This window comes from Pristiophorus japonicus, chromosome 5 (genome assembly GCF_044704955.1).
Source record: "Pristiophorus japonicus isolate sPriJap1 chromosome 5, sPriJap1.hap1, whole genome shotgun sequence".
Lineage (NCBI taxonomy): Eukaryota > Metazoa > Chordata > Chondrichthyes > Pristiophoridae > Pristiophorus > Pristiophorus japonicus.
In genome coordinates, this window is record NC_091981.1 from 214,097,758 (window position 1) to 214,125,334 (window position 27,577).

Below are 27,577 nucleotides of genomic sequence, written 5' to 3' on the forward strand. Positions count from 1 at the left end.
AGTGTTTGCGGCTGATTTGTCCATTGGTAAGTTTAACAACCAAAACCCTATTCCCCTCTTTGGCAATCACAGTGCCTGCAAGCCATTTGGGCCTTGGAGCATAATTAAGGACAAAAACAGGGTCATTGACATCAATACATCGCGCCCTCGCATTCCTGTCATGGTAGTCACATTGTGACTGACGCCTGCTCTCAACAATTTCTTTCATAGTAGGGTGTATAAGGGATAACCTGGTTTTGAGCGTCCTTTTCATTAGCAGTTCTGCGGGTGGAACCCCTGTGAGCGAATGTGGTCGGGATCTATTGGCCAACAGGAGGTGTGATAAACGGCTTTGTCGGGAACCCCCTTGGATTCTGAGCATTCCCTGTTTGATTATCTGCACTGCTCGTTCTGCCTGGCCATTTGAGGCCGGCTTGAACGGTGCCGTTCTGACATGGTTAATTCCATTGCCTGCCATGAAGTCCTGGAATTCAGTGCTTGTGAAGCACGGGCCATTGTCGCTGACCAAGACATCCGGTAGACCATGGGCGGCGAACATTGCCCGTAGACTTTCTACCATGGCAGAGGATGTGCTTGAATTTAAAACGGCACACTCAATCCATTTGGAGTAGGCGTCTACTACAACCAAAAACATTTTTCCCATGAAAGGACCTGCGTAGTCCACATGGATGCATGGCCATGTCTTGGCAGGCCAGGACCAGGGGCTAAGGGGGGGCTTCCCTGGGTGCGTTGCCCAGCTGAGCACATGTGTTGCACCTGCGAACACAATGTTCCAGGTCTGCATCTATCCCTGGCCACCAAATGTGTGACCTGACAATTGCCTTCATCATGACAATGCCCGGGTGCTCATTGTGAAATTATCTGATCAACACCTCTCTGCCCCTCTGGGGCATGACTACTCGGTTTCCCCACAGTAGGCAATCAGCCTGAATCGAGAGTTCATCCTTGCGCCGATGAAATGGTTTAAATTCCTCAGGGCATGCCCCGTACGTGGCTGCCCAGTCCCCATTCAGGACACATTTCTTAACTAAAGACAGTAGTGGGTCTTTATTTGTCCAGACTTTAATCTGACGGGCTGTCACAGGTGAGCCTTCGCTTTCGAAAGCTTCAACAGCCATGACCATCTCAGCATCATGCTCAGTTGCCCCCTCAGTGGTGGCTAGTGGGAGCCTGCTGAGTGCATCGGCGCAGTTTTCAGTGCCCGGTCTGTGCCGAATTGTGTAATCATAGGCGGCTAACATAAGTGCTCACCTCTGTATGCAGCCTGATGCATTTGCATTTATGGCCTTGTTGTCGGCCAAAAGGGACGTTAGGGGTTTCTGATCTGTCTCCAGCTTAAATTTCCTGCCAAACAGGTACTGGTGCATTTTTTTACTGTATATACACATGCTAGCGCTTCGTTTTCTACCATCCCGTAGCCCCTTTCTGCCTGGGACAGACTTCTGGAGGCATCAGCTACCGGCTGTAACTGACCATTGGCATTCACATGCTGCAACACACACCCGACCCCATAGGACGACGCATCGCACGTTAGAACAAGTTTCTTACACGAGTCATATAACGTTAACAGTTTGTTGGAGCATAACAAATTGCGTGCTCTATCAAAAGCCCTTTCCTGGCTGTCCCCCCAGACCCAATCACGACCTTTGCGTAGGAGCACGTGTAGCGGCTCTAACAGCGTGTTCAATTTGGGAAGAAAGTTACCAAAATAGTTCAGGAGCCCCAGGGATGAACGCAGCTCCATCGTGTTATGGGGTCTGGGTGCTCTCTGGATCGCTTCCGTTTTGGATGCAGTGGGGGTCTGATCCCGTCTGCTGCTACCCTCCTCCCCAGGAATTCTACCTCTGGAGCTAGGAAGACGCAGTTCATCTTTTTCAGTCGCATCCTACCCGGTCCAGTCTGCGTAGCACCTCCTCCAGGTTGTGGAGGTGTTCTTCAGTATTGTGACCCGTGATGAGGATGTCGTCTTGAAAAACCACCGTCCTTGGAATCGACTTGAGGCTTTTCACATTTCGCTGAAAGATCGCGGCGGCCGAACAAATCCCATATGGACATCTTCTATACTCAAACAACCCCTTGTGTGTCGTGATGGTGGTCAGCTTCTTCGACTCACTCGCTAGCTCCTGGGTCATGTAAGCTGAGGTCAGGTCCAATTTTGAAAAAAGTTTGCCACCGGATAGCGTTGCAAAGAGGTCCTCCGCTCTCGGTAGCGGGTACTGGTCTTGGAGTGACACCCGATTGATGGTGGCCTTGTAATTGCCACATATCCTGACTGACCCATCTGGCTTGAGCACCGACACAATCGGGCTCGCCCAGTCACTGAATTCAACTGGCGAGATGATGCCTTCCCTCAGCAGGAGGTCCAATTCGCATTCGATCTTTTCCCGCATCACATACGGCACCGCTCTGGCCTTGTGGTGTACTGGCCTGGTGTCCAGGTTTATGTGAATCACTACCTTGGCCTCCATAAAAGTGCCGATGCTGGGTTGAAATAATGAGTCAAATTTGTCCTGGACCTGTGAGCATGACACTCGCTCCACAGAAGAAATTGCATTGACATCGCCCCATTTCCAGTTCATGACAGCAAGTCAATTTCTCCCCAGTAGTGCGGGACTGTCCCCCGGGACAATCCAGAGTGGCAACCTGTTCTCCGAATCTTTGTGGGTCATGACTACCGTGGCACTGCCTAGCACCGGAATTATCTCCTTTGTATATGTCCATAGCTCTGTGTCAATCGGCGATAATTTTGTCCTCCTGGCCTTGGACACCCACAACTTGTCGAACTGTTTGATATTCATCAGGGACTGGCTGGCCCCCATGTCTAGCTCCATTAATACTGGGATGCCATCGAGGAGCACGTACATCATTATCGGTGGCGTCCTTGTATATGAACTCTATATGTGCTCCACATGAACTCGCTGAACTTCAGCTTCCAGCAATTTCCCCCAGTATTAATTTGGCCTCATAGGGCTTACATTGGGCCCGTCCTCCTCGTACATCAACCTGGCTGCAGGCTTCCTGCACATATGCGCCAAGTGACCGCTGACGTTGCAGTTTCTGCAGGTATATTGCTTATACCTGCAAGCTCTGGCTGGGTGTTTGCCTCCACACCTCCAGCATGAGCTGGAGGCCTCGTTGTTGGAAACAAAAGGTCCATTACCAGTCGATCGTCTCTGACTGTCTCTGTAACTGTCCTTAAGTGCACCATTGACAGGTGTTGATGGCCCCATTACTGGTCGCATTGTCCATTGCGATGGCATGAATCACCGTTCAGCTAGCCATTGTCTCTGTTGAATTTCCCCTTTGGGTTCGACTACATGCTGGGGCATGTCCGATTGCCCTTGTCTGCCTAGAGAACTGTGTGCCACGTTAACAATGTTGACTCCCTGGTCGTTTGCCGCATTTGAGCCAAGATTTTTGTCACATATCATTCTGGTCTCTTCCTCCCCTGAGATAAATGTCTGGGCTGTCAGAACCGCCGCTTCCAAGGTCAAGTCTTTGGTCTCAATCAGTTTCCTGAAAACCCCAGCGTGCCTGATTCCCTCAATAAAAAAAGTCTCGCAGCATCTCCGTTCTGAATGCATCTGTGAACTTACATAGTCTCGACAGTCGCCGGAGATCTGCCACAAAGTCAGGAATGCTTTGCCCTTCTCTCCGCCTGTGTGTGTAAAACCGGTGTCTCACCATGTGCATGCTGCTCACCGGTTTAATGTGTTCCCCGATCAACTTACTGAGCTCTTCGAACGTCTTGCCTGCCGGCTTCTCTGGTGCTAGAAGGTCCTTCATCAGGGAGTACGTTCTGGATCTACAAACCATCAGGAGATGAGCCCTGTTGGCCGAATCCTGTCCCAACCATTCCTTGGTGACAAAACTTTGTTGTAGTCTCTCAATAAAGTTGTCCCAATCATCACCAACACAGTACCTCTCTGCTGTGCTGCTAGTGGCCATGCTTGCATGGTTTAAATCCCAGTTTCTCGTCGCCAATGATATGTCCTTACTATACAGTATAAGTGCACACGAGGCCCATACTTGAGAGAAGGTCACTCTGGGACCAGTTACCTTTATTACCAAGACCTCAAGTGATGAAGGTGGGTGGAGCTTCCCCTTTTATACCTGAAACTCCAGGTTAGGAGTGTCTCCCACAAGTTCACCCCCTGTGGTCAATGTTCTCAAGGTGTACAACTTAGATCAGCTTATACATGGGTTACAATGATAGTTGAATACATGACAATAACATTATCAGTTAAGCTAATATGCAGATACCCTCATCAGTAAACTGCCTGTGCAGGTGGGCAGTACTTGTCTTGACATATAGCAGGGCAACAAAATATAATTTATACATATCAAGCCTTATTAATCCCTACCATTTAATGTTGGGTCTATAATTGGTCAATTGTCTACTGGTATGTGCAGAACTACAGAAATGTATAATTCGTGGCAGAGAAAGATAAAGAAAAAGATCATGTTAAGCAAGACAGCAAGAGAGAGAGAGAAGAAAGGAATGATTGAGATGGATCTCGTCGAAAGATTACCCTTACTGTGAACCGCCTTTGATCCAACATGTTTTTCTACAGTTCTACCAATGCTTATAAAATTTAAAACTCCAGCCAGTATTGAAATGTATGGTGTTCTCGTACAAATACCAAAATATACACGTAGAACTTCCAAAATAATGGGCGCGTTTTTCAGTCCAGGCCTGATTTGGTGGTCAGGGCTCATTATATTAAAATCAGTGAGCTTCTAGTGTTAAACAGCTGCTGACAGGCAGCTTGCTGGACTGGGCTGGGATGGGCAGGAAATCAGGCAGATCCTCTGTAGGGCCAAGCTGGCAGGGATGCAGCAGCGGAGGGGGACAGGCGCTAGCAGGGGGGACCAAGGAAGGATGGGCAATGGGTGGGACGATTTTTGTGAGGCTAGAAAGAAAGAAAGACTTACATTTAAATAGTGCCTTTCATGACCACCGGATGTCTCAAAGCGTTTTACAGCCAATTAAGTACTTTTGGAGTGGAGTCACTGTTGTAATGTGGGAAACACAGCAACTCCGACAATGCAGCACTCCCTCAGCACTGCACTGGAGTGTCAGTCTAGATTTATGTGCTCAAGTCCTTCCCTGAAGCGAGTGTGCTACCTTCTGAGCCACAGCTGACACAGAAGGAACATTCATGCTCTCCTGCACCCACAAGTCATTCAAAAACTTACCTTGAATGTTGCCGTGCGGCCTCCGCCAATCCCTTTAAGGATGACTGGTTTGGATACTCTATTTTCTGTTCTACTGGGGACACAGTGCCATTGGAAGACAAAAATTGCAACAGGGTCCTAAATACCCTGGATCTCGCTGGCTGCCTAAACTGAGGCCCAGTCAAAAATCGCATCAGCCAGGCCTCGAGCAGCACATGAGCAGTCGTTTGTTTAAAACATGTAATCTCGCTATTGGGCCATTCCTGATTAAAAAATGAGGCGGTAGTGAAACAAAAATCACAATGCGTTGTTATCCATTATGTGCATCCCATGAAAAAAGTTAGCAGTAAAGTCGCTTGTTATTCATTAATTCCCATCTTCTATCTATATATAAAACATGGATTTTAGTCTCATGTCATTTGGTCCAAAAATACTTTTTTTAAACTTACATTGTAATAGTGAAGTTTTTGGAAGTTATTGCATAACTTTTTTTGTGTAACTTACGGTAAAGTAGTATTATTGTTGCCATGGTTACAGATAGGATTCTTGCAGAAACTCTTTAGAGTCAGCATGAGGGGTACTTGACTATTACATTGTATACTAAAACTGTATTTTGTCTGTGGTACTGACAGCTCAAGAAGAGTTATTAGGTGCAAGTTGCTATGGTTACTGCTGGTGCTTGGTACCACTGAGTGCTAGCAACATAATTGTTTGAATTTTTTTTCTGTTGTTGGTAAGATCTGGATTATATAATTTATTCCACTTAAAGTGAGCTAATGACTATTTATTATATGGTGTCATTGGCCATGAATATTTTGTAAAAAAGGAAAACTGGGAATTTTAATGGTGATTTTCTACAAAAAGATATTAAATATTCATACATTTTAATGGACTACTTGAACATGGAACACTAATCAGAAAGCAAACCTCTGATATAATCTGCCATTGTATCATAAACTCTGCTGTTGCCAGTAATGAGTTAATGAGGCCAAATCAAATTACCGACATCATCCTGATAAAACAAACCCAATAATCTCCTTTCATATTTCTTACTCTGCCACTCAGTAACTGAGTTTCAAAATCTGCAACTATTCTAGAATCTTTCGTCAATAAGCAGTCTCGCACTTCAAGTACAAGAACTTCATTTTATTGTTACATATTGAAAACTGTCTTTTTATTCTGTTTTCAATTTTCTTGTGCTTTTGAAATCTGCTTGGCAAGACACATGTGAAAGTTGAATAGTACTGTAGGGTACCTGTTTATTTTAAATAGTTAACACTAACATGAAAATCTTTTTTTTCCGAAAATGATTTAACTGTGAAATGAAGGCCCAGATTTTGTGGTGGGTAATGACGACGAACTGTCAGCATTCGTCATCATTACCCCTCTGAAACTGACCACAACTTCAGGATTTAGTGCATGCACATCTAAACACGGAAATCCTGAAGTTGAAGTCAATCATTCATTGCTCCGACACAGGTTGCGCTGTGGACCTCTCCCAACCCTTCTTCCCTTCTTCTTAGGCAGTTCCCCGGAGTCGAGAGTGACTTGCTTCCATACTAAAATGAGTTCTAAGGTGACTGATGAAACCAATCCAGGATCTACAGACTCTGTCACAGGTGGGGCAGGTGGTGGTTGGAGGGACGGGTGGGTGGGGTGCTTGATTTGTCATACGCTCCTTCAGCTGTTTATACTTGGCTTCCGCGTGTCCCTGGTAAAGAGACTCGAAGTGTTCTCCACCTTCTCGGATACTTCTCTTCCACTTTGAGCAGTCTTGGTCCAGGGATTCCCAAGAGTCGGAGGTGATGTTACATTTTTTCAAAACGGCTTTGAGGGTGTCCTTGAGGCGTTTTCTCTGCCCTTCTGGGACTCGCCTGCCATGACATAGTTCGGAGTAGAGTTCTTGTTTCGAGAGTCTAGTATCGGGCATGTGGACAATGTGGCCTGTCGTCCATTGGAGCTGATCGAGCGTGGTCAATGCCTCGATGCTGGGGATGTTGGCCTGAGAGAGAACACTGATGTTGTTGCGCCTATCCTGCCAATGAATTTGTAGGATTTTGCAGAGGCAACGTTGGTGGTACTTCTCCAGTGCTTTAAGGTGTCTACTGTACATAGTCCATATCTCTGAAGCATGTAGGACGGTGGGTGTCATTACTGCTCTGTAGACCATGAGCTTGGTGCCGGGTTTTAGATCCTGATCTTCGAACACTCTTTTCCTCAGGTGGCCGAAAGCTGCACTGGCACACTGAAGGCGGTGTTTGACTTTGTCATCGATGTCTGTCCTTGCTAATAGTAGGCTACCAAGGTATAGAAAGTGGTCCACATTGTCCAAGGTCTCGTCATGGATCTTGATAATCAGGGAGCAGTGTTGTGTGTCAGGGGCAAGTTGGTAGAGAACCTTTGTCTTACTGATGTTTAATGTAAGGCCCAAATTCTTGCATCCTTCAGTGAATTTGTCATCGTTTACACCTCCCCACCCACCCCATAGCTAGCAATCTGTGAAATCAGTGGAATTGATGGAAACTTGATCATCTCCATGCTAATATCGCTGCTCAATACCCCATTAAATGTTAAGTCTTGTTGGAATTGGGTGTAACTAGGGTTTAAGCCGCATATTGACTGCTAAACAAACGTTCTGGCCCTGAAAAACTTAATGTTTATTTTTGTGGAGTGTCAAATATCTCCATTATGATAAAAATTACTATTTTTTTAAAATGTAATTGTTTTTAATGTTTGTTCAAGATATTTAAGCTTTTACCTTCACCAATACACGTTAAAAGCTTATTTAAGTGTGTAAGGAGTGCTGCTGTTCTCCACTGTCTCTAATTTGTCAGACAACTTGTCCGACATCCAGTTCTGGATGAGCAGAAATTTTCTCCAATTGAATGTAATTGGAAGACCGAATCCCACAAACTCCGTTCCCTAGCTACTGACTCCATCCCTCTCCACAACTTCTGTCTGAGGCTGAACCAGGCTGTTCGCAAACTTTCGACCACATAGCCGCAACATAACTAGGCCTATTTCTACCTCTGTAACATCGCCCGTCTCCATCCTTGCCTCAGTTCATCCGCTGCTGAAGCCCTCATCCATGCCTTTGTTACCGCTAGACTTGACTATTCCAACGCACTCCTGACTAGCCACCACATTCTACCCTACATAAACTAGAGTTGATCCAAAAGTTGGTTGCCCATGTCCTAACTCGCACCAAGTCCCGCTCACCCATCACCCTTGTGCTCGCTGACCTACATTGGCTTCCGGTTAAGCAACGCTTCGATTTCAAAATTCTCATCCTTGTTTTCAATTCCCTCCATGGCCTCACCCCTCCCTATCTCTGTAATCTCCTCCAGCCCCACAACCCCTAAGATGTCTGCGCTCATCTAATTCTGCCCTCTTGAGCATCTCTGATTGTAATTCCTCAACCATTGGTGGCCATGCCTTCTGTTGCCTAGGCGCCAAGCTCTGGAACTCCCTGCTTAAACCACTCCACCTCACTACCTTTCTTTCCGTCTTCAAGACGCTCCTTAAAACCTACCTCCTACCTGTGCTAATTTCTACTTATGCAGCTCAGTGTCAAATTTTTATCTCATCGTACTCCTGTGAAACACCTTGGGACGTTTCACTATGTTAAAGGCGCTATATAAGTTCAAGTTGTTGTTGTTGTTGCTGGATGCTTGCAAGGTCCCAGAAGGAAGGCCTCTGATAAGACAGAAAATGCTGCAAATTCTCAACAGGTCAGGCAACAGAGAAACAGAGTTCACGTTTTAGGTCAAGATGTTGCCTGACCTGCTGAGTATTTCCAGCACTTTATGCTGTCATTTCAGATTTCCAGCATCTGCTCGCAGAGGGAAGAAGAAGACGTGGTAGAGGATGACACGGAAATGGAAGAAACAGCAGAGGAAGAAGCTGAAGAGGAGACAGCAGAAGAAGGGATGCAACCCAGACAGCCCCTTTCTGGCCGGGATATCTGGGATTGAATCATCTGCCTGTGTTCCCAGTGACCACAATCCCAATTCCCCTCTCAACATTTGTCCCACACCTTACCTTCCCTCTGTTACTGACCATCACAGCGTCCTCTTGGTCACCCATACTGAAATAAAAACCACCACAAAGCAAACTTTCCCAATCCAACTTTATACATCGATCCATCCAATATGACATCAAGAAAGCAAATCATCACCCTTACGCATTCACTTAGTAACTGCCTTGCGTGTGCCTTTTCCTAACCACAGTAGTGGAAAGCCCCGGGTCAGGAAACATACTCAATGGGCTGGAAAAGAGTGTTGACAGACCCTTTAACCAGGGGTACAGCCATAGAACACCGTGGATCAGTGATATTTTTATTATCCCAGCTCACAGTCTATTGGTGGAGCACTTTGTTTCATTATCAAAACTATGAATTTTAAATGTTTGCACAAATGATAAGCACTTTGAACCTTGGCCAGGGCTCGAGATCAGTACCAGAGGCTGCATTGGTATTTCAGTAAGACCAATATTTCGGCTTCAGTAAAATTAGCATTTACTGCAATAAACTTGCATTTAAAATAGCATTACAGCTCACAAGGATTTTATTTTAATCTACCTTAAATTCAAGGACATTGATGCAGCCAGTGGCAAAGGAGTTGAAATGCATATAGGCACACCAATAGTTTCAAATTGCATGGTATTGTTGTGGGAAGTAACGTTACATGATACTTAATATTGATAACACCTATCACAGTATCATCTACAGGCATAACAGGTATTTTGTAGAGAAACTTAGGTGAAACACTAGGACCCCTAGTGTAAGATACCATCAAGGTTGAAAAGAGTCGGAGAGAATATAATGGAAGTCAAAACGTGACACCCTGTAGAGATTTTAGAAACTAGTAGATTCTAAGAGGAATAGATGACAGGCATAGCTGATGCTGAGTCAAACAATTAATGTCCATTCAGGATACAAGGCTCTGGGGAGAGAGGGGGCAGTTGGATTAGTTTCCGATTGCGCTAGCTATTTTAGAGCCAGCATTGATACGATGGGCCAAATGGCTTCTTTCTGTGCTGTAAATTGATATGGTTTTATTATAAAGGAAAAAAATTAATAGTGATCTTTTGTTTTAAAGCAGCCAATAACAGACTCAGCTCATTGTTGATATCAACCAAGTGAGAATCTGCGAATCTAGCCTCCAGAAAATATCAGGAGCAAATGTAGTTCTCCTAGTGGTCCGAATTTTAAAAATTGCAAATTTTTAGTTTAAAATGGCAAATTCACTCCTTCGGCACTATATTCCCTTAAGTGTTCTTGCTGCCAAATTGATTACCCTTCATAAATATATTTAATCAATAACCCTGCCTGACTCTCATGTAGAAGCCAATAAATGCTCATGTGGTAAAACCTGTGACCTTGACATTTTTCTCACTCACTGAGCTGACCTGGACACAATACGATCTGGAGTAGTACCAGTTTCTATTGTACTATCCCACCCTTTAAAAAACAGAGAATATTACATTTCCCTTGGAAAAACATTAAAAAATGATATTTTAAACAAACATCTATTATAGATACTGCAAAAAGCATGTTTCTATATTGCTAAGAATGAGTAAACATTCTAATCTTACTGTCTTTTTGAGCAGAATATAATTGACATATTAGACAGTAAAATAAAAGCAGAAAAGCCAATATAGCTATAAAGGGGAAACCCTAGAGCTCTGTGATTGTTATGAAAAGAAAAAAAATGAATGCATAGCAAGTGGATAATAATCTAAAAGAGAAAGATCAGTTAGTGTTTTGGTTGGGATCCTTCACCTGGGTTCGAATAAGGGCCTCACTAAAATGATTTACCATGTTTCACTTTTAAATGCCGAATGACCTGTTGTAAGTTTCCAGCGCTTTCTGTTTTATTCCTATAATTGCTGCTAGTACAACTTTTCCACAATTAAGTTTGAATAGTATCTTCTGACAATACTATCTCAGATTTTAACCAGCTAAATCTCCCAAGTATATAATTCACTGTTTGACGTATCTCCTTAACACAAGAGTCTGTTTCAGCAAATATTGAAGGATTGTAATTCACCCATGGGGTTTTATTCTTGACACAGGGTAATTGTACTTGCTTTATTACTAACATCTTATTTCACATTGATGTCCATTGCATTTACTACCTGTATTTAAATAAATAATTTCTGTAATAACTCAAAGTGTAAGCAAAGTTAATAAAATGTACACTTTCTTTTTCGATTTGACATTCAGTTTGACTGACAGTTGATTGATCAAATTTAGGCAGAGAATTCTGACTGACAATGTAACTGTCCAATAAACACACAAGATCACCTTGACAAGAAAACCCAATTAATTATCACAGTTTTTCAGCAGTGTTAAAGATGTCAAAGGTGAAAATATTGTGCAGCTGTTTTTCTTCAGCTATTTTTCTGTACCTTTGATTTGATTTCATTTCAAAATAAGAGATAAACAAATCTGGTAATTGTCCCTTCATATGCAGTTGAGCCACAGGTCGCATGCTGTGATTGGGCTTTGGCCAGTTGATACATATTCTCCAATGCATAACCTGATAATTGCACTGGTCTCTTGAGTTGTGATTGGTTTGAGCATTAAGAAAGTATCTTTTAGTCTTTCTATGGTGCAATTTATAGTTCATAATGTAACTATGCGCTGTTTTATTTACACTGGCGAGATCATGTGCATGAAAAATAATCTTTAATTGTAATAAGAATATTTCTTTCATTTTTCTAACAGATACTTGTCCAGACAAAAAAGCACCATAAGAATTTGCTGCTCTCTGCTGCTAAGGATGTTCACAAGTGGAATGTTAAAGTAAAGAAGATGAAGGCAATTTATTATACGCTAAATCTTTGTAACATAGATATCACCCAGAAGTGTTTGATAGCTGAAATCTGGTGTTCTGTTACAGACCTTAAAAAAGTCCACTGCACATTAACAAAAGAAGCAGTAAGTATCTCAAAGGTGTCCAAAAAATAAGAAATCTAAATCTACTGATGACTGTAAAACCTCCTTGAGTATTTTCAGTCAAGTAAAAACCATTTTTGTAAAACCATCATTAATTTATATTTATGCTATCATTATGCTGTGTGTTTTTTAATCAGACTCAACAATCAGCTTTGAGTTTGCAGCGTTTAATGGGCGAGCTAATGGGCATTGGCCATTCTGAAATGTGTGAGGGTTGGAATAATGATCTATTGTCATTCTGCAGTGTAAGAGGCTTGGAAAATGAATTATGACAATTGCTCACATTTGAAAAACATCTCAGAGTAGCGAAGGATATATACACCTCAGGTGGAACGGGATGGGGGTCAAAAGATTAGTATTGGAGCAAGGTATTATGGAGGTTTTTAAAAGATGGAAGAAGTTAATGGAGAGGGAATGTCAAAGGGAGTGCTAGACTGCAAAGGAGTGGTGGTTGAAAATGTGGCCCCAAATTATGGAGTAGGCAGGGAATGATGGGTAGGCCAATAGTGGAGGAACAAAATATGTGAGTTTGTTTAAAGGAGGTTTTGGCGGTAGGTGGTTTCAGACCATGAAGCCGTTGCAGATAAGGACAAGGGGCTAGATTTTACACTTTTGTGCAGATTGCCCAAAAATGGGCAGTATTACTGGCGTGGGCAGTAAAAATGGGTTTTCAGACCACCGACTTGTCGCCCATTCTCAAAGCCCCTCGTCTCCATTTTTGAAATTGGGCATTACCACGAGTGATATGAAATGGGCATTAGCGTTAAATCTCCCTGACCTTCTGCTGTAAATTGTAGCAATGGCATGGCAACGTCGATTCCCGCGATGCAGGATGTCAAGGGTCATCATGACATGCGCGGAAGAGGAGACAGAGAGAGAGGGATTGAAGGTGTGTGTGGGTGTGGTATGGTTGCTTTGGGAGGAAGGAGGGAGAGTTTAGAGCTTTAGAGCAAATAGGGAAACAAAAATTAGCTGTTGCCAGCCTGATATATGCACGAATTTGGCTTATAATGGAGGGAGAGGATGAGGCATCACAGCACGCTGTGAAGATTGACACTGGCGAGAGCAGTGAGCTGGGAGAGGAGCACATTGGAGGGTGCAAAAGAGCAAGGAGGTTCTCGGATGAGGCAAATGCCTCCCTCCTGCAGGAGGTCGCGTTACGCTGGGGTAATTTGACCCAGGGAGGGCGTGGGAAGCCCACCCCAAAGGCCTACCCGAAGATATGGGCCGAGATAGCAGAGGTGGTCTCATCGGCGACCAGCAAGGTGCATGAGGGCAAACAATGCCACAAACGCTGGAACGATCTTGTCGGATCCGCAAGAGTAAGTATTACATTTATTTATATGTACTTATGTATTTATATAATTTGATTTGCAAGAGTCATGAGTAATTATCAACAGATGTGAGATCTTGCACTTTTACCGGGAATGTTTTACTCAAAGCCTGCGGTCACGGTACACGTCGTTTGATAAAGAATGATAATTAGTAAAATAATCATGATTACATCTGTCAGTTATGTGTTGTATCAGTCTCTATGACAGTACCTAGCAATGATATCATGCAATGATCTCATGCCATATCGTCCTGTCACCTTTTACAGAAGAAGCTATCGGCGATAAGATCAGTGCAGAGACGAATGGGTGGGGGCCACCAGTCCCCAGCGACATCACTGAGGTGGAGGAGCGGGTGCTCACACTCGTGGGGAAGCAACCCCGTACAGCATCTGCAGACCCTGAAGTGAAGCGACGAGAGTAAAGTTTATACCATTGCGTGATGTAAAGTCAATAGATGCCACACCCGCTCATATCCGAACAATCATATATGATAGATGATTTCTAAAATTGTCCTATAAATAATGCTGGCCTGATGAAAATCATTGCGATGCACAATGTGTTAACGGTCATGAAATGTGATGTCTGTGATGATTTTGAGAGCGGTGGTGCTTTTGTCGTGCATATGCTGTGTGTAGCGCTGGACTCACCTTGTGACCCTAGCACCCCCTTCTCCTCTAATAACCTCATTTGTGTTTTTCAGCTCAGCCAGCAGCACGACCCCAGGCAAGACCACAGAGGCCAGAAGGTGGGGGCACGGGGCAGGAGTCGGCAGACGATCCTACATCTGGTGCTGAGGAGCTCCAAATCTTGCCCGTCAATCCGCTGGGTCTATTCTCTACGGATGAAAGCGCAGTCTTCGAGGAACCTGCATCGCCACGCTCCAGAAGCCATTCCACCCCAAGGCCATCTAGTGGTCCTCCGGTCATTCCCGCCTCCACTCTGGAGGTACCGGCCCCAAGCACCTCGCCACAGAGCACCCAATTTGTTCCCCAGGACGGCGCCGACCCCATGCAGGTTTCGTGGACGTGGCAGGTCTGGTCCACGAGCGCGACATGAGAGCGGAGAGATAGTACAGTTGTCCAGGAGGATTATAGACATTGGTGACCAGATCCTCGATGCATTGGGGGGCATATCCCAACAGCTGGCCGCCATGACCGAGTACGTTCCGCGGATAGCGGAGATCCTGGAGACGATAGCCAGGAACACTGCTGGCACAGACCTCCCAGTGGTCCCGGAGCGCGGCACTCCACCCCTAGGTTCCGCACCACCACTGCGAACGACAGATGAGAGGCAGGACCAAGGTCCTGCTTCTGGATCAGAGAATGTTCCCCCCTTGGTACCCCCTGCTCCCGTACCCGTCCAACCAGCTCCTCTGCCTTCATCCCCCCCAATGAGGCACCACCTGAGGAGCTCTTCAGCCAGGCGGCGTGGAGCGAGGGGGTAAGGGGAAGAGGTGGGGAGAAGAATGGGAGGGGGTAAAGGAAAATGAGGTGCATGTCCGCAGCTGATGGCTGTGTTATATCTGTTATAATGATTGGGGGAAGGGGACCACCCTCCTGCTTTGCATTTGTGTTCTGTGTTGCTGGATATGTTGACCATTTGATTGATGTCAATGGTCAAAAAAGTGGGGTGTGGGTGGGGGTTGGGGGTTTTTACCCATACTACTTATGATTTCAGACCAATGTTGGTATAAAAAATGTTTTATTGAACATAACCTTGTTGCGCATTGTCTCAGATAGCTGAACCGTTACACACTGGTGATTCCTTAACATGAAAGGGTTAAAGAAAACTTAAATTCAATCAATGTAAACTTTAACTGGCACCAAGGTGATGGCCACCATTGATGTCTGAGCTGCACACACACAGCAGTGTGTCAGTGTTGTCACTCACAGCAAATCGTTCAGATATCAGCTCCTCACGTAAGAGTCTTGCAGCTATGTGGCCTTAACAGGCCCTTTCCTGCGGTCTGGAGGGGGTCGTGGTCATGGTTACACAGCCAGTCTGATTGTCTGGCCCTAGGTCAGCATCCAGCCCCTCATCCTCCACTTCTTCTCTCTTCTGAGGTGGAGCATCGGTCCCTTCTGGCAATTATTAGCCACTCCTGATAGCCAGGTTGTGCAGCATGGAGCACACAACCACGAATTTACCTAGTTGCTCAGGGTTGTATTGTAACTCCCCTCCCAAATGGTCCAGGCATCTGAATCGCTGCTTAAGCACAATTATTGTTTTCTGGACCACATTGCGTGTGTCTCTGTGGCTCTGGTTGTATCGCTTCTCAGCTTCGGTGTGGGTGTCACGCAGGGGGGTCATCAGCCAGGTAGCTAGGCCATATCGGTTGTCACCAAGCATCCAGCATTGTGGCTGACTCTTAAACATGTCAGAGATAGCGCTCTCACGCAGGATGTGAGCCTCATCGAAGGTGCCCGGACATTTGGCATTCACTGCCATTATGATCTGGTTGTGGTCGACAACTAGTTGGACCTTCAGGGAGTGAAATCCTTTTCTGTTACAAAAAAGCTCTGGCTCCTGAGAAGGTGCCCGCATGGCGATGTGAGTGCACTGTATTGCTCCGTGCACCCTGGGGAACTGAGCAATGCAGTAGAATGCTCCAGCCCTGTCAGTCTGAGCTTCCATGGTCATGGGGAAGCTGATAAATTCCATCCTTCGCGTGTACAGGGCCTCCGTGACCTGTCTAATGCAGTGATGGGTTGCATGATGAGACAGAGGGGAAATCTCAACCACGGAGGCCCGAAAGGAACCAGACGCGTAGAAAGACAGTGCCGCGGTGACCTTGACTTCGACCGACATTGATGTCCTGATGACAGGCTGCAAATGTGGCCTAATGAACTCACATATTTCATTGATCACCACCTTGTGGAAGCGCAGTCTCCGAAGGCAGATGTGCTTGGACACGTCGAGGTAAGACCTCTTTTCCCTGTAAGTGCGGGGTGTGTATGGTCTGGACCTCCTCCTCATTCTGGCACGTCTTAAATTGGGCACATAATGATGTGCATCAGGCATTGAGCCATTTGCACTTTGCAGCATTTGCGTATTAATTGATGCAGGCTGAGAAATGGCTGGCCCCATTTATAATAGCGATTGATCAGAAGCAATAATTTCCTCACTAAAATGCATCTACAGTAAACCCCCAATAGTCCAGAGTCTGAAAATATGTCTGTTGAGATGGTCACTTCACCTGAGAAGAATTCCAAAGTCAATCCAAACTCCTCCGAAGTTGAAGCAGCCTTTTGAATGAAGTGACCTTCGATTTTAAAAATTTTGCCCACACTGCTGTGATTCGTTCAGAACAGTTGCACTTTTTCTGAGCGATGTTTTGGGCGAGCGATATTGTGAGCAAGATGTGTGTGAGGTGGTGAAAGTGACACTGGGCAATCTTCTGGGCGTTAGTTTCGGCAAATGTGATCTTTACAACAAAAAAAAGTGGGCGGTCGGTATTATTTTTTCCCGGCGTAACGTAGAGGGGGAAAGTAACACTCGGCGATAAGTGTCTGATAAATGGCATCAGTTTCCATTTTGTGGCTAAATGGGCGATATCTGGGCGTTATCCGTCATTTCAGCGTTAAAATGGCTGTTAAGTGGGCGGTATGCATGCAAAAAAAGTGCTAAATCTAGCCCAAGGACTTTCATATTGATTTAAAGGGCACAGAGAACTAGTGGAGCATGGCAGGATTAAGCTGATGGAAGTTCAAGGGTTTGAGTAGGTAAAGAAATAGCTGCAGCATTCTGAATGAGTTGCAGTTTCTGAAAGGTTGAAATGAGGTGTATCTAGCTACGAGAGCATTGGAGAAGTTGAAGGTCACAAAGCATGGATTAGAGTCTCAGCAGCTGCCGACATTCCTCTTGAAGTGCGCCTAGTGCCACTTTCCTTTTGGTGTGGAGCAGGCGGGAGGGAAGAACCGCCAGGAACTGCCCGCTGACGTCAGCGGACGGCCGAGTGGCGCAACTGACCTCCCGCTCGCCAAGATGCCATATTGATGCGGGCAGGAGTCGGCGGGAGTCGGCGCCAGAATGGGGAAGGACCGCCAGCTGGAGGCTGTTCTATCCCCGATGGTGAGTATGAAGAACTGGAAAAAAATGTTAGCAAACATTTTTTAAATTTTTTCTTTACAGAGACTTACCTGGATGGGTTCCCCTGAAGGTGTTCCGATGGATTTTTTTAAATGATTTTCCTTTTCAGGTCTTCGACCCTCCGTGGACCCGACTCCATCCTCAGCGGCACTTGGGCGGCATTGCCTTTGCCGCCGAGCTCGGGAGCTCCCACCGGCTGCCGCCCAGATTGGTGGCATAAGTCCCTCTTTTGCTGCCCGGCGCTCTTTCAAGGACCTTTTTGACGAAAACCCTGCCCAAAGTACCATCAGGTACCTCAGTGGTCATCGGCGGTCCTTTGGGTGGCAATTGGGCAGGCGGGGGCCTTCACCAATTTTGGCCCCCAAGGTTTTGCACTATCTAGCAAGAATAGCAATGGGGGAGGTTGATCGAGTTAAGAGGAGAGGAACATGAGCTGGTGGAAGCTGTAATGGTTAGGTTCATTTTTTTCCGAACACCATAGATGAATAAAGACATAAGGTCAAAATTGAAACTAAAGAAAAAGTTTACACTAAATGCAAAGACAATAAAGGAGAGAATGACAAAAGGGAATACAAAGAGGTCAGGAAAGAAGTAAAAAATACAATTAGGAAGACAAAGAGGAACTACGAAATCAAGGAATATAAAATGAAATAATAATCTACAGATACATAAATAATGAGATAAAAATCAGGATAGGGATAAGGCTATTAAGGGACGCACAAGATAAACTCACAGGTAATGACAGCAAAATGGCAGAAATATTGAACAATTACTTTGCCTTAGTATTTACCAGGGAGTCCAACAAAGTGGACATGACATTAGTAGAAGAGATAAAAAAAAGATATAATGATATTTAAGTTAGACAGGGGAGAGATAACTGATAAACTAATCAAACTTAGAGACGATAAAACCCCTGGTCCGGATAGATTGCATCCGCACATATTAAAAGAAGCGAGGGAAGAGATAGCAGGGGCACTATTACATATATATAAAAAATTATTAGAAAAGGGAATTGTGATAGAGGACTATAAGCCTGCGAATGTTATACCTTTATTTAAAAAGAGAGATATAACAAGTAAAGGGAACTATAGATCAGTTAACTTAACATCGATAGTATGAAAAATAATGGAAACTTTACTGAAAAATGTAATAGAAAAACATCTGGAAACCGAAAATATAATAAACAATAATCAGCACGGATTTCAAAAGGGGAGGTCATGATTGACCAATCTTATTGAATTCCTTGAAGAAGTGACAGGGAGTAGACAAGGGTAATGTAGTAGATGTAATATATTTTGATTTTCAAAAGGCCTTCGATGAGGTACCAGATAGTAGACTCATGATTAACGTCAGAGCATATGGAGTCAGGAGACAAGTAGCAACAAGCTGGCTGCAGAACAGAAAACAGAGAGTAGGGGTTAAAGTTAGTTACTCAGATTGGCAAAAGGTAGGAAGTGGTGTTCCACAAGAATCAGTGCTAAAATCATTGTTGTTCACAACTTACATAAATGATTTGGACTCGGAAATTGGAAGTACAATTTCAGAATTTGCGGATACACCAAATTGGGGAGTATAGTTAATACTAATGAAGACTGCAACAAAATACAATACCTTAATGAATTTGTATGATGGGTATATCATTGGCAAATTAATTTCAATCTAGGTAAGTGTGAGGTGTTACATTTTGGTAGGAAGAAGTTTGATTCATCTTAATGTCAGACAGCATCCTCCTACAATTATGAAAATTTGGAGGGCTGGATAGTTGTCCGCAATCATTCTGTAATGTACGAGGGCTGATATAAAGGACTACAAGTTACTGTAATTTATAAAGTTTGGGATAATGATGTATAGATATTCTGCATTGTGGAGGGTGGAATCAGGGACTACTGTTATTCTTTCACGTATGCATGTGGAATGGTGATATATATTCATTCTGCAGTGTATGAGAGCTGGACTGCTGATTTACAATCCCTCAGTCTTGTGTGAGGCGGGGATAGTGATCAACCATCATTCTGCAGTGAATGAGAGCTGGGTAATTATTGATAATTTCACAGTGGATTCATGACATAGTCATTCTTTAGTCCACATTTACAGTCATTCTCAATCTCACCCACTAGTTAGAAAAAGAGTTTAACTAAAAAAAAATGAAGAAAAATGCTTATATTAGGAAGAGTAGATTATGCTAAATTCTGTACAGAGCTGTCTGAAGTGTAGTACAAAATACTCAGCCTGAGATGCAGATTCAATATTATCCAGTCAGCTCGTCGTGTGTTTATTCTAGTCACATATGTGAACAGCAGCTCATGAAAAATGGATAGCCAATACAGTTAAAAGAAAAAGGCAAATTCGGCCTTTTTGTTTCGGAGTTATTGATCCTTTAAGAGGGCATGCTGGTGTTGCTAGGTGCATAAATAACTTGTAATCAATGGGCAGCTCGTATTGTTTAACATTTTCCTCTGGGCTCTCTTTCCAAGGTGTGTTTTTTTTCTACATCAGCTACTTAGCCCCTCATCTGATCAGCTGACAGACTTCCCAATCGTGCTTTTTTTATTTGATTAGATTTTCCCTGGTTTCCTCTTTGTTTCCCATTCCACCATTAATTCATCTTTCTGATGCTGGGAGGATGAGTGAACAAGACACAGACATCATCCTGTCTTCCCCCACAAAATTGCAGCTCTGTTAACTTTTTGAACAATTAGATTTTAGTTCTTGTTCTACAGTGAAAGTATACATTAGATTGCAGGTTTCCAAAGAGAAAAACCAGATTGGATAATAACCATGTACAACTCACAGTACGGCTGGAATCTTACCGGCGCTGCGAGTGTGAGTTTGGAGGCAGACCAGCTGTCAAAATGGTAGTGATTGACAGCGGGGCAGAAGTCTGTTTTCAGCCCGCTTCCATGTCAGTTTCCCATGTCGGGTCTGCCTGCGCTTCACTGACCCGACACTAAGCGGCGGGGGGGGGGGGGGGGCAATTGAAATTGTACAGCTTGTTTAAAGGTATTTAAAAAGCATTTTTCCAGGTTATTTACAATTTCTCCAGCTTTTTAACGAAGTTCCCGGCACACAGAGATCACGTCTGGTAATTATGTTGGGTTCTCAATGACTCCATTGCTGTGAATAGTTGACAGCTGCAAAAGTGTCATAAGAAATATGAGCAGGATTAGGCCATTTGGCCCCTCGAGCCTGCTCCGCCATTCAATAAGATCATGGCTGATCTGATCAGGGACTCAGTTCCACTTCCCTGCCCACTCCCCATAATCCTTTACTCCCTTATCGCTCAAAAATTTGTCTATCTCCGTCTTAAATATATTCAATGTCCCAGCTTCCACAGCTCTCTGGGGCAGAGAATTCCACAGATTTACAACCCTCTGACAGAAGAAATCTTCCTCATCTCAGTTTTAAATGGGCGGCCCCTTATTCTGAGACTTTGTCCCCTAGTTTTAGTTTCTCCTATGAGTGGAAATATCCTCTCTGCATCCACCTTGTCGAGTCCCCTCATTATCTTACATGTTTTGATAAGATCCTCTCTCATTCTTCTGAACTCCAACGTATATAGGTTCAATCTATCTTCATAAGTCAACTCCCTCATATGAACATACGAAATAGGAACAGGAGTAGACCATACGGCCCCTCGAGCCTGCTCCGCCATTCAATAAGATCATGGCTGATCTGATCATGGAATCAGCTCCACTTCCCCGCCTGTTCCCCATAACCCCTTATCCCCTTATCGTTTAAGAAACTGTCTATTTCTGTCGTAAGTTTATTCAATGTCCCAGCTTTCACAGCTCTCTGAAGCAGTGAATTTCACAGATTTACAACTCTCTGAGAGAAGAAATTTCTCCTCATCTCTGTTTTAAATGGGCGGCCCCTTATTCTAAGATCATGCCCTCTAGTTCTATTCCCCCCCATCAATGGAAACATCCTCTCTGCATCCACTTTGTCAAGCCCCCTCATAATCTTATACATTTCGATAAGATCAGCTCTCATTCTTCTTAACTCCAATGAGTAGAGGCCCAACCCACTCAACCTTTCCTCATAAGTAACCCCCCTCATCTCCTGAATCAACCTAGTGAACCTTCTCTGACCTGCCTCCAAAGCAAGTATATCCTTTCGTAAATATGGAAACCAACACTGCACGCAGTATTCCAGGTGTGGCCTCACCAATATCTTGTATAGCTGTAGCAAGACTTCACTGCTTTTATACTCCATCCCCTTTGCAATAAAGGCCAAGATACCATTGGCCTTCCTGATCACTTGCTGTACCTGCATAGTGTCCTTTTATGTTTCATGCACAAGTACCCCCAGGTCCAGCTGTACTGTGGCACTTTGCAATCTTTGTCCATTTAAATAATAACTTGCTCTTTGATTTTTTTCTGCCAAAGTGCATGACCTCACATTTTCCAACATTATACTCCATCTGCCAAATTTTTGCCCACTCACTTAGCCTGTCTATGTCATCTCCGGAATCAACCTTGTGAACCTTCTCTGAACAGCCTCGAATGCAAGTATATCCTTCCTTAAATATGGAGACCAAAACTATACGCAGTACTCCAGGTGTGGCCTTACCAATACCCTGTACAGTTGTAGCAGGACTTCTCTGCTTTTATACTCCATCCCCCTTGCAATAAAGGCCAACATTCCATTTGCCTTCCTGATTACTTGCTGTACCTGTATACTAATTTTTTGTGTTTCATTCACAAGGACCCCCCCACTCCCCCCCCACCACCCCCACTCCCAGGTTCCTCTGTACAGAAACACTTTGCAATTTTTCGACATTTAAATTGTAATTTGCTTTCCTATTGTTTCTGCCAAAGTGGATGACCTCACATTTTCCCACATTATACTCCATCTGCCAGATTTTTGCCCACTCAATCAGCCTGACTATATCTCTTTGCAGATTTTTTGTGTCCTCTTCACAATTTGCTTTCCCACCCATCTTTGTATCATCAGCAAACTTGGCTACATTACACTCGGTCCCTTCATCCAAGTCATTAATATAGTAAAAGCTATGTATAAAAGTATAAAAGCTACCATTTCACAACTGTTCACTTTCCAATCTTAGAAGCTGGAGCCATCAAGATTTGGAATACACTTTGCAGCTTTATGGAGGTTTGAAGTGTTTGGAGTAAACTCTCTATCCAGTGTCACCTCCTTGGAGCAACCTCTCTCAACATTGACAGATCGCTTCTGGACTCGCCATCTATTCCATCAGCATCGGTGCACTACACAAAATCTCACTTTTCCCACAACGATCAGCCCCAACACCAACATCACCAAGCATACCAGCAGCACCAATGACAGCACCAACTTTCTCCGCAATCACCTGATGATGCATAGAACACAGGGCAGCAGCACCCAACCACATTGCTGCCCAGGGCTCCAGGGATGGCCTCACCGTGGCCACATTTACTTCACTTAATGTTGCACACACTGGCTGCCACATGATGCGCCAGATTGGCATCACCCTACACCAACACCATAAACCATCCCTATAATGCCCAAGCCATTCCTTTCACATGCATCACCATTGCGGGGTATTGTTATGTCTCACCATTCAATGCAAGCCACTTCCAAAGGTGCACACAGGTCTGCCCAAGAAGGCAATGTGCTGAAAATAAAAATTTTAATGTTTGATAACACATCAACATAAACCTTACATGAATATTGTCTAAAAGACCCATGGGCATTGCATAAAACACCCAACTACCTTCCCTTGTGTGTTGTTAGTTGGTATAGGATGAGGGTGAGTGTGAAGGGTGGCTAGTGAGATAGGAATGTGATCATGTAGATAGAGAAAGAGGGATGGGTGGAGGTGCAAGGTAAGTTGATGTGAGTAAGGATGTGCAGGAGTAGAGTAGGGAAGGCAGAGTGATGAGGTTGAGTGTGGCTTTGCAGTAACGTTTCGTGATCTACTGAGATCATTGAAAGGTTTGCATCACTACAGCCAGGTCCTCCTGACGACTTCCCTGCTTGTGTCCTCCTGTACAATGTGCAACCAGGCTTTGTTGGTGCCCTGGACGTCTCTTCCACCCATGGGAAGGGACGAGAACCTTCCTGCATCATGGAAGAGCCTGGATGCAGCCGTACACCTTTATGCAGTGCTTGTCATTGTTTGCAGCACCTCAGTGCTGCAGAACACTGACAACACAACTGTCAAAATGAATGTGGCCGTGGTCCCTTTAAGGAAACCAGCTGATGACGCGTCATCAAATGACGTTATCAGACCCACTTCCTTATAATTGGCCAGGAACCTTGCAGGATGGGCTTAACAAGCCCAATCAGGTGAAAGTCGTGGGTTAAGTTGACATGGAGCCAGGAACGGTGTTCACATCGGCACCCAATATCACCCGCCTCTCTCCTGACCCAGTAGGAAAGATCGAGCCCTATATGTTTGATGAACAACATTCCAAGCTACATTGTTGTGGGTTAGAGCTCAAGTTTCAGATACAATGGCCAGAATTTTAACCTTTCCAACGAGTTGGCAACGGGGGAGCTCTGGATCATGTGGGGAACCCGAAGGTTTCAGCGCTGCATTTTGCACCTGGCTTTTTAACAAAGCCACTGCATTTACTTCTGACTTCCGGGTTTTCCGCCCAGTTAACATGCCCGGGCGTGATGTCATCACGCATGGATCCAATTCAGCTCAGGTATTTAAAAGAGCAAAGATGACAGTTGAAGGTTGGTAGAGGCTGGAGACACATTTGTGGGAGAGAGAGTGGTTTGTTTGTAGAGATTTGTGTGCTTGGAGATTGGTTTTGTTGCAGAAAAAAAATGCAGTCTCAGCGTCCGAAAGTTACCCCTAGATATTGTGATGCCTTTCTGAAACTCCTGCTACATGGAGTTCTGGCCCCCAGGGTGGTCCTATTCACTGCTGACAGGAGGAAGAGGCCAGCCTCAACAAGGATAGATAGAAACCTAGGGCTAGAAATTGCCCCTCGCCCCGATCAGGGGCGGTAACCTTCTGGGGCCGGGACTTACTGCACCCAGCCCAGAAATCCCATCCCCGAAGTGGAATTGGGCCGTACACCCCTCAAAGGAAGCGGAGCACTGTCTACTGTGCTCTGCTTCCTTTGAGGGCTCCCGGGGCAATAGTCCTACGCGGTAACTCCACATAGTGCTGACACGCGATAAGACTTATCCCCTTCCATTAAATGGGAGGGCTGCTGTGCACTCTGCAGACCCTTTGGTGGCCGCAACTGGGCCACCAGCCATGCAATCAATCAGGCCAGCAATGCGGCACCCAAACCGGAGTGCCGGGCTGCACAATGGTGGCCCGGTCAACGTGAGGGCCGCCATTGTTGGGCCGCGCAAGAGTCGGCCAACAAATGAAGATGGTGGACCCGGCGCTAAAGGCCTCCCCTTTAAGGGATGCCCCAGAAGCAGATTTCCGGCAGCTTCGCAACCCGCGACGCGCGAAATTGCCGTTGACATCCGCCGGCGCCAACCTCGTGCCCCGCGGGGCAATTTCCCCCGTGGGACGCAAATGGGTCGACGCAGGGCGGTGAGAGGTCGGCACGCACAGCGATGATGTCAGCACCGGTTCCGTGTCGTCCCGGGGCACTAATTGTGGGGCATGCCGCTGCCGGGACTGCTCCACCCAAACCTCCGGGACAATTTCCCGGGAGGTGGTAGCAACCTCCGGAGGCACGAATGGGGCTATAAAAAGGGGCAATTTTGCCCCCCTCCAGACTTGTCCATTCATTGCCCCACTGATGTGCAGCAAGGTGCTCTCCAGCTCCTTGTTAGCAGGGATGATGGTAAAAGGGGATATAGAAGTGGGGATTCAGCTCAAAGCCCTTCCACTTCTCCTCCATTGCCTCCCCCTCAGTAAGAGCCTCAGATGCTGCCTTCTGCTCCGATGGCCGAGCCTGCCCCTGCACAGTCTCCAAAACCCAAAGGACATTGACCAAAACTATCTGAGTAGTCAGAGCAGTGAAGTGAGCAGCCTGCCTTTACCTCTGCTGAAGCCACAGGAGTAGAAATTGTAGGAAGAGTTAGATGAAAGAATTCTAGATGCACAAGGGTATGCACATGGGTGTGTTGTGTAGGCAATGTTGCACTGTTACGGTTATGTTATTTGGAGGCACATCAAATTATTTCTTTGCACTATTTTGCTGTCTAGGCCATTTTTCCCTGCCGCCTGGCAAGTGGTTTTGTCACTTGTAATGAATGGTAAGACATGACTTGACTGAGCAATGGGTGTCTGTGACAGGAATAGTTTGGTCATTTTAGGATTGCTTTGTGGTTGGGAGGGGGACTATTGGTTCAGCATCTGGGTGTCAGATGGGTGTACCGGTGTAACCTAACGAAATTGTGCCATTATCAGGCCACACCGACCATCCCAGGCAACAATGTGCACCACTGCTGGTGCCATGACCACATCAAGTTCCTCCTCCTGTTCCACCTCCTCCTCCGAAGAGGCTGTGCTCTGCTCCTTGCTCCTACAACAGCTCCAATCCTCGCTGCTACGCTCGGTTGTGCAGAGTGCAACATAGCACAATTATTCTGGAGACCCTGGCTGCTACAAATTGAAGAGCTTCTCCAGATCTGTCCAGGCATCTGAAGTGCATCTTCAGCATCGCAATTGCTTGCTCTATTACACATCTAGTCATTTGGCTTTGATTGTAGCACTCTTTGGCATCATTGCTTGGCCTCCTCAAGGGTGTCATCAGCCACTCCTCAGTGGATATCCCTTGTCTTCAAGCAGCCAGCCAGTAAGTTTGGTCAGAGGCGTGAAGAGCTGGACTGGCGCAGGATGAATTAATCATCACAGCTCCCTGGGAATCTGGAACACACCTGCAAGATGATCTTTTTGTGGTTGCAGATGAGCTGCACATAGACGGAGTGGAAGTCCTTATGGTTCACAAACACTCCTGGATGATCTGGAATGCCTAGATGGATACATGTGTGCAGTCGATGACACCCTGCACCTGTGGGTAGCCAGCCAGAGCTGTAAAGCTGAGCACCCGCTCATTCTGACTCGCTTGTGTACGAAATGTACATAACTGCCTGCTCTGGCAAACAGGGTATCGGTTACCTGTGTGATACATTTGTGGGCAGCCAACTGTGAAATCCTGCAAACATCTCCTACAGGTCCCTGGAGGGAGCCTGAGGGAAAGAAGTTGAGGGCGGTGGTGACTTTGACAGCTACTTGTAAGGAGACTCCACCAGGTCTACTTGGCCTGGTCTTCTTCCAGTAGGCTACAAATGTCTGCCACAACCTGACGCAATAACCCGAGCCTCCTGAGGCACTGGTGTTCAGTCATGTCCAGGAAGCTGATCGCCTGCCTATATACCCTGTGTTGGGGATATCACCTCCTGCAAGGTGCACTCCTGTGCTCATGCCCTCTCTCCAGTGGAGCAGCAGGTCAGTGAGGATAAGGCTCTTGCTGCTCCTGCTGGTATTGTTGCTGTTGGTGTTCATCTTGGTCCGATTCTGAGGTCCAAGGTGAAACAACATAAGCGGCACCCATGCTTATCTGATATATGACCAATGTAAAGTGGTGATCAGATGCACAATCCTCCAATGCAGTGAGAATGACCTCCAGAGTTGTGGAAATCTGCTGCAAACTCCTGAAAGCAAGCTCTCAGAACAAGTGGTGTCAGCAAAAGCCTTTCCCTTAGGCAAGGAAGCAGGTGTGAGATTTCATTTTAGGGGTATTTTTTGACTGTCATTTGTCAGTCCCCTCAATTGCCACTCTGCTCTCGCCTTGCTTTCACTGGCGAGGTTCAGGAATCCCGGGAATCCCGTGGACACACAGGAGACGTTCAAAAGCTCTTAATAGCCTCTTAACTTGTTGTTAATAGCTTTTAATTGCTACCCCACCTCTCCCAAGGGGGTTTCCCACTCACAGCCGAACGCGCTTCAGTTAAATGCGGAAGCCGATGAGTTGAAGCCAGCTTTCTGACGCGCTGTCAATTTCAGAGCATTTAACCTCCCACCTGCCTCCAAACCCACACACTCTTTGCTGCTAACATTCCAGCCAATATATAGGCTCTTTCAAACTTATTA

At 45.4% G+C, this 27,577-nt stretch overlaps 1 protein-coding gene across 1 annotated transcript in view; it reads left to right on the forward strand.

Moving 5' to 3' along the window:
- Positions 1-27,577, forward strand: part of LOC139263956 (V-type proton ATPase 116 kDa subunit a 1-like) — a 242,186-nt gene that overhangs the window by 78,187 nt on the left and 136,422 nt on the right. The window contains exon 9 of the mRNA XM_070880048.1: positions 11,909-12,121. Within this exon, the coding sequence (XP_070736149.1) occupies positions 11,909-12,121 (213 nt within the window). The remainder of the gene's footprint in view (positions 1-11,908; positions 12,122-27,577) is intronic.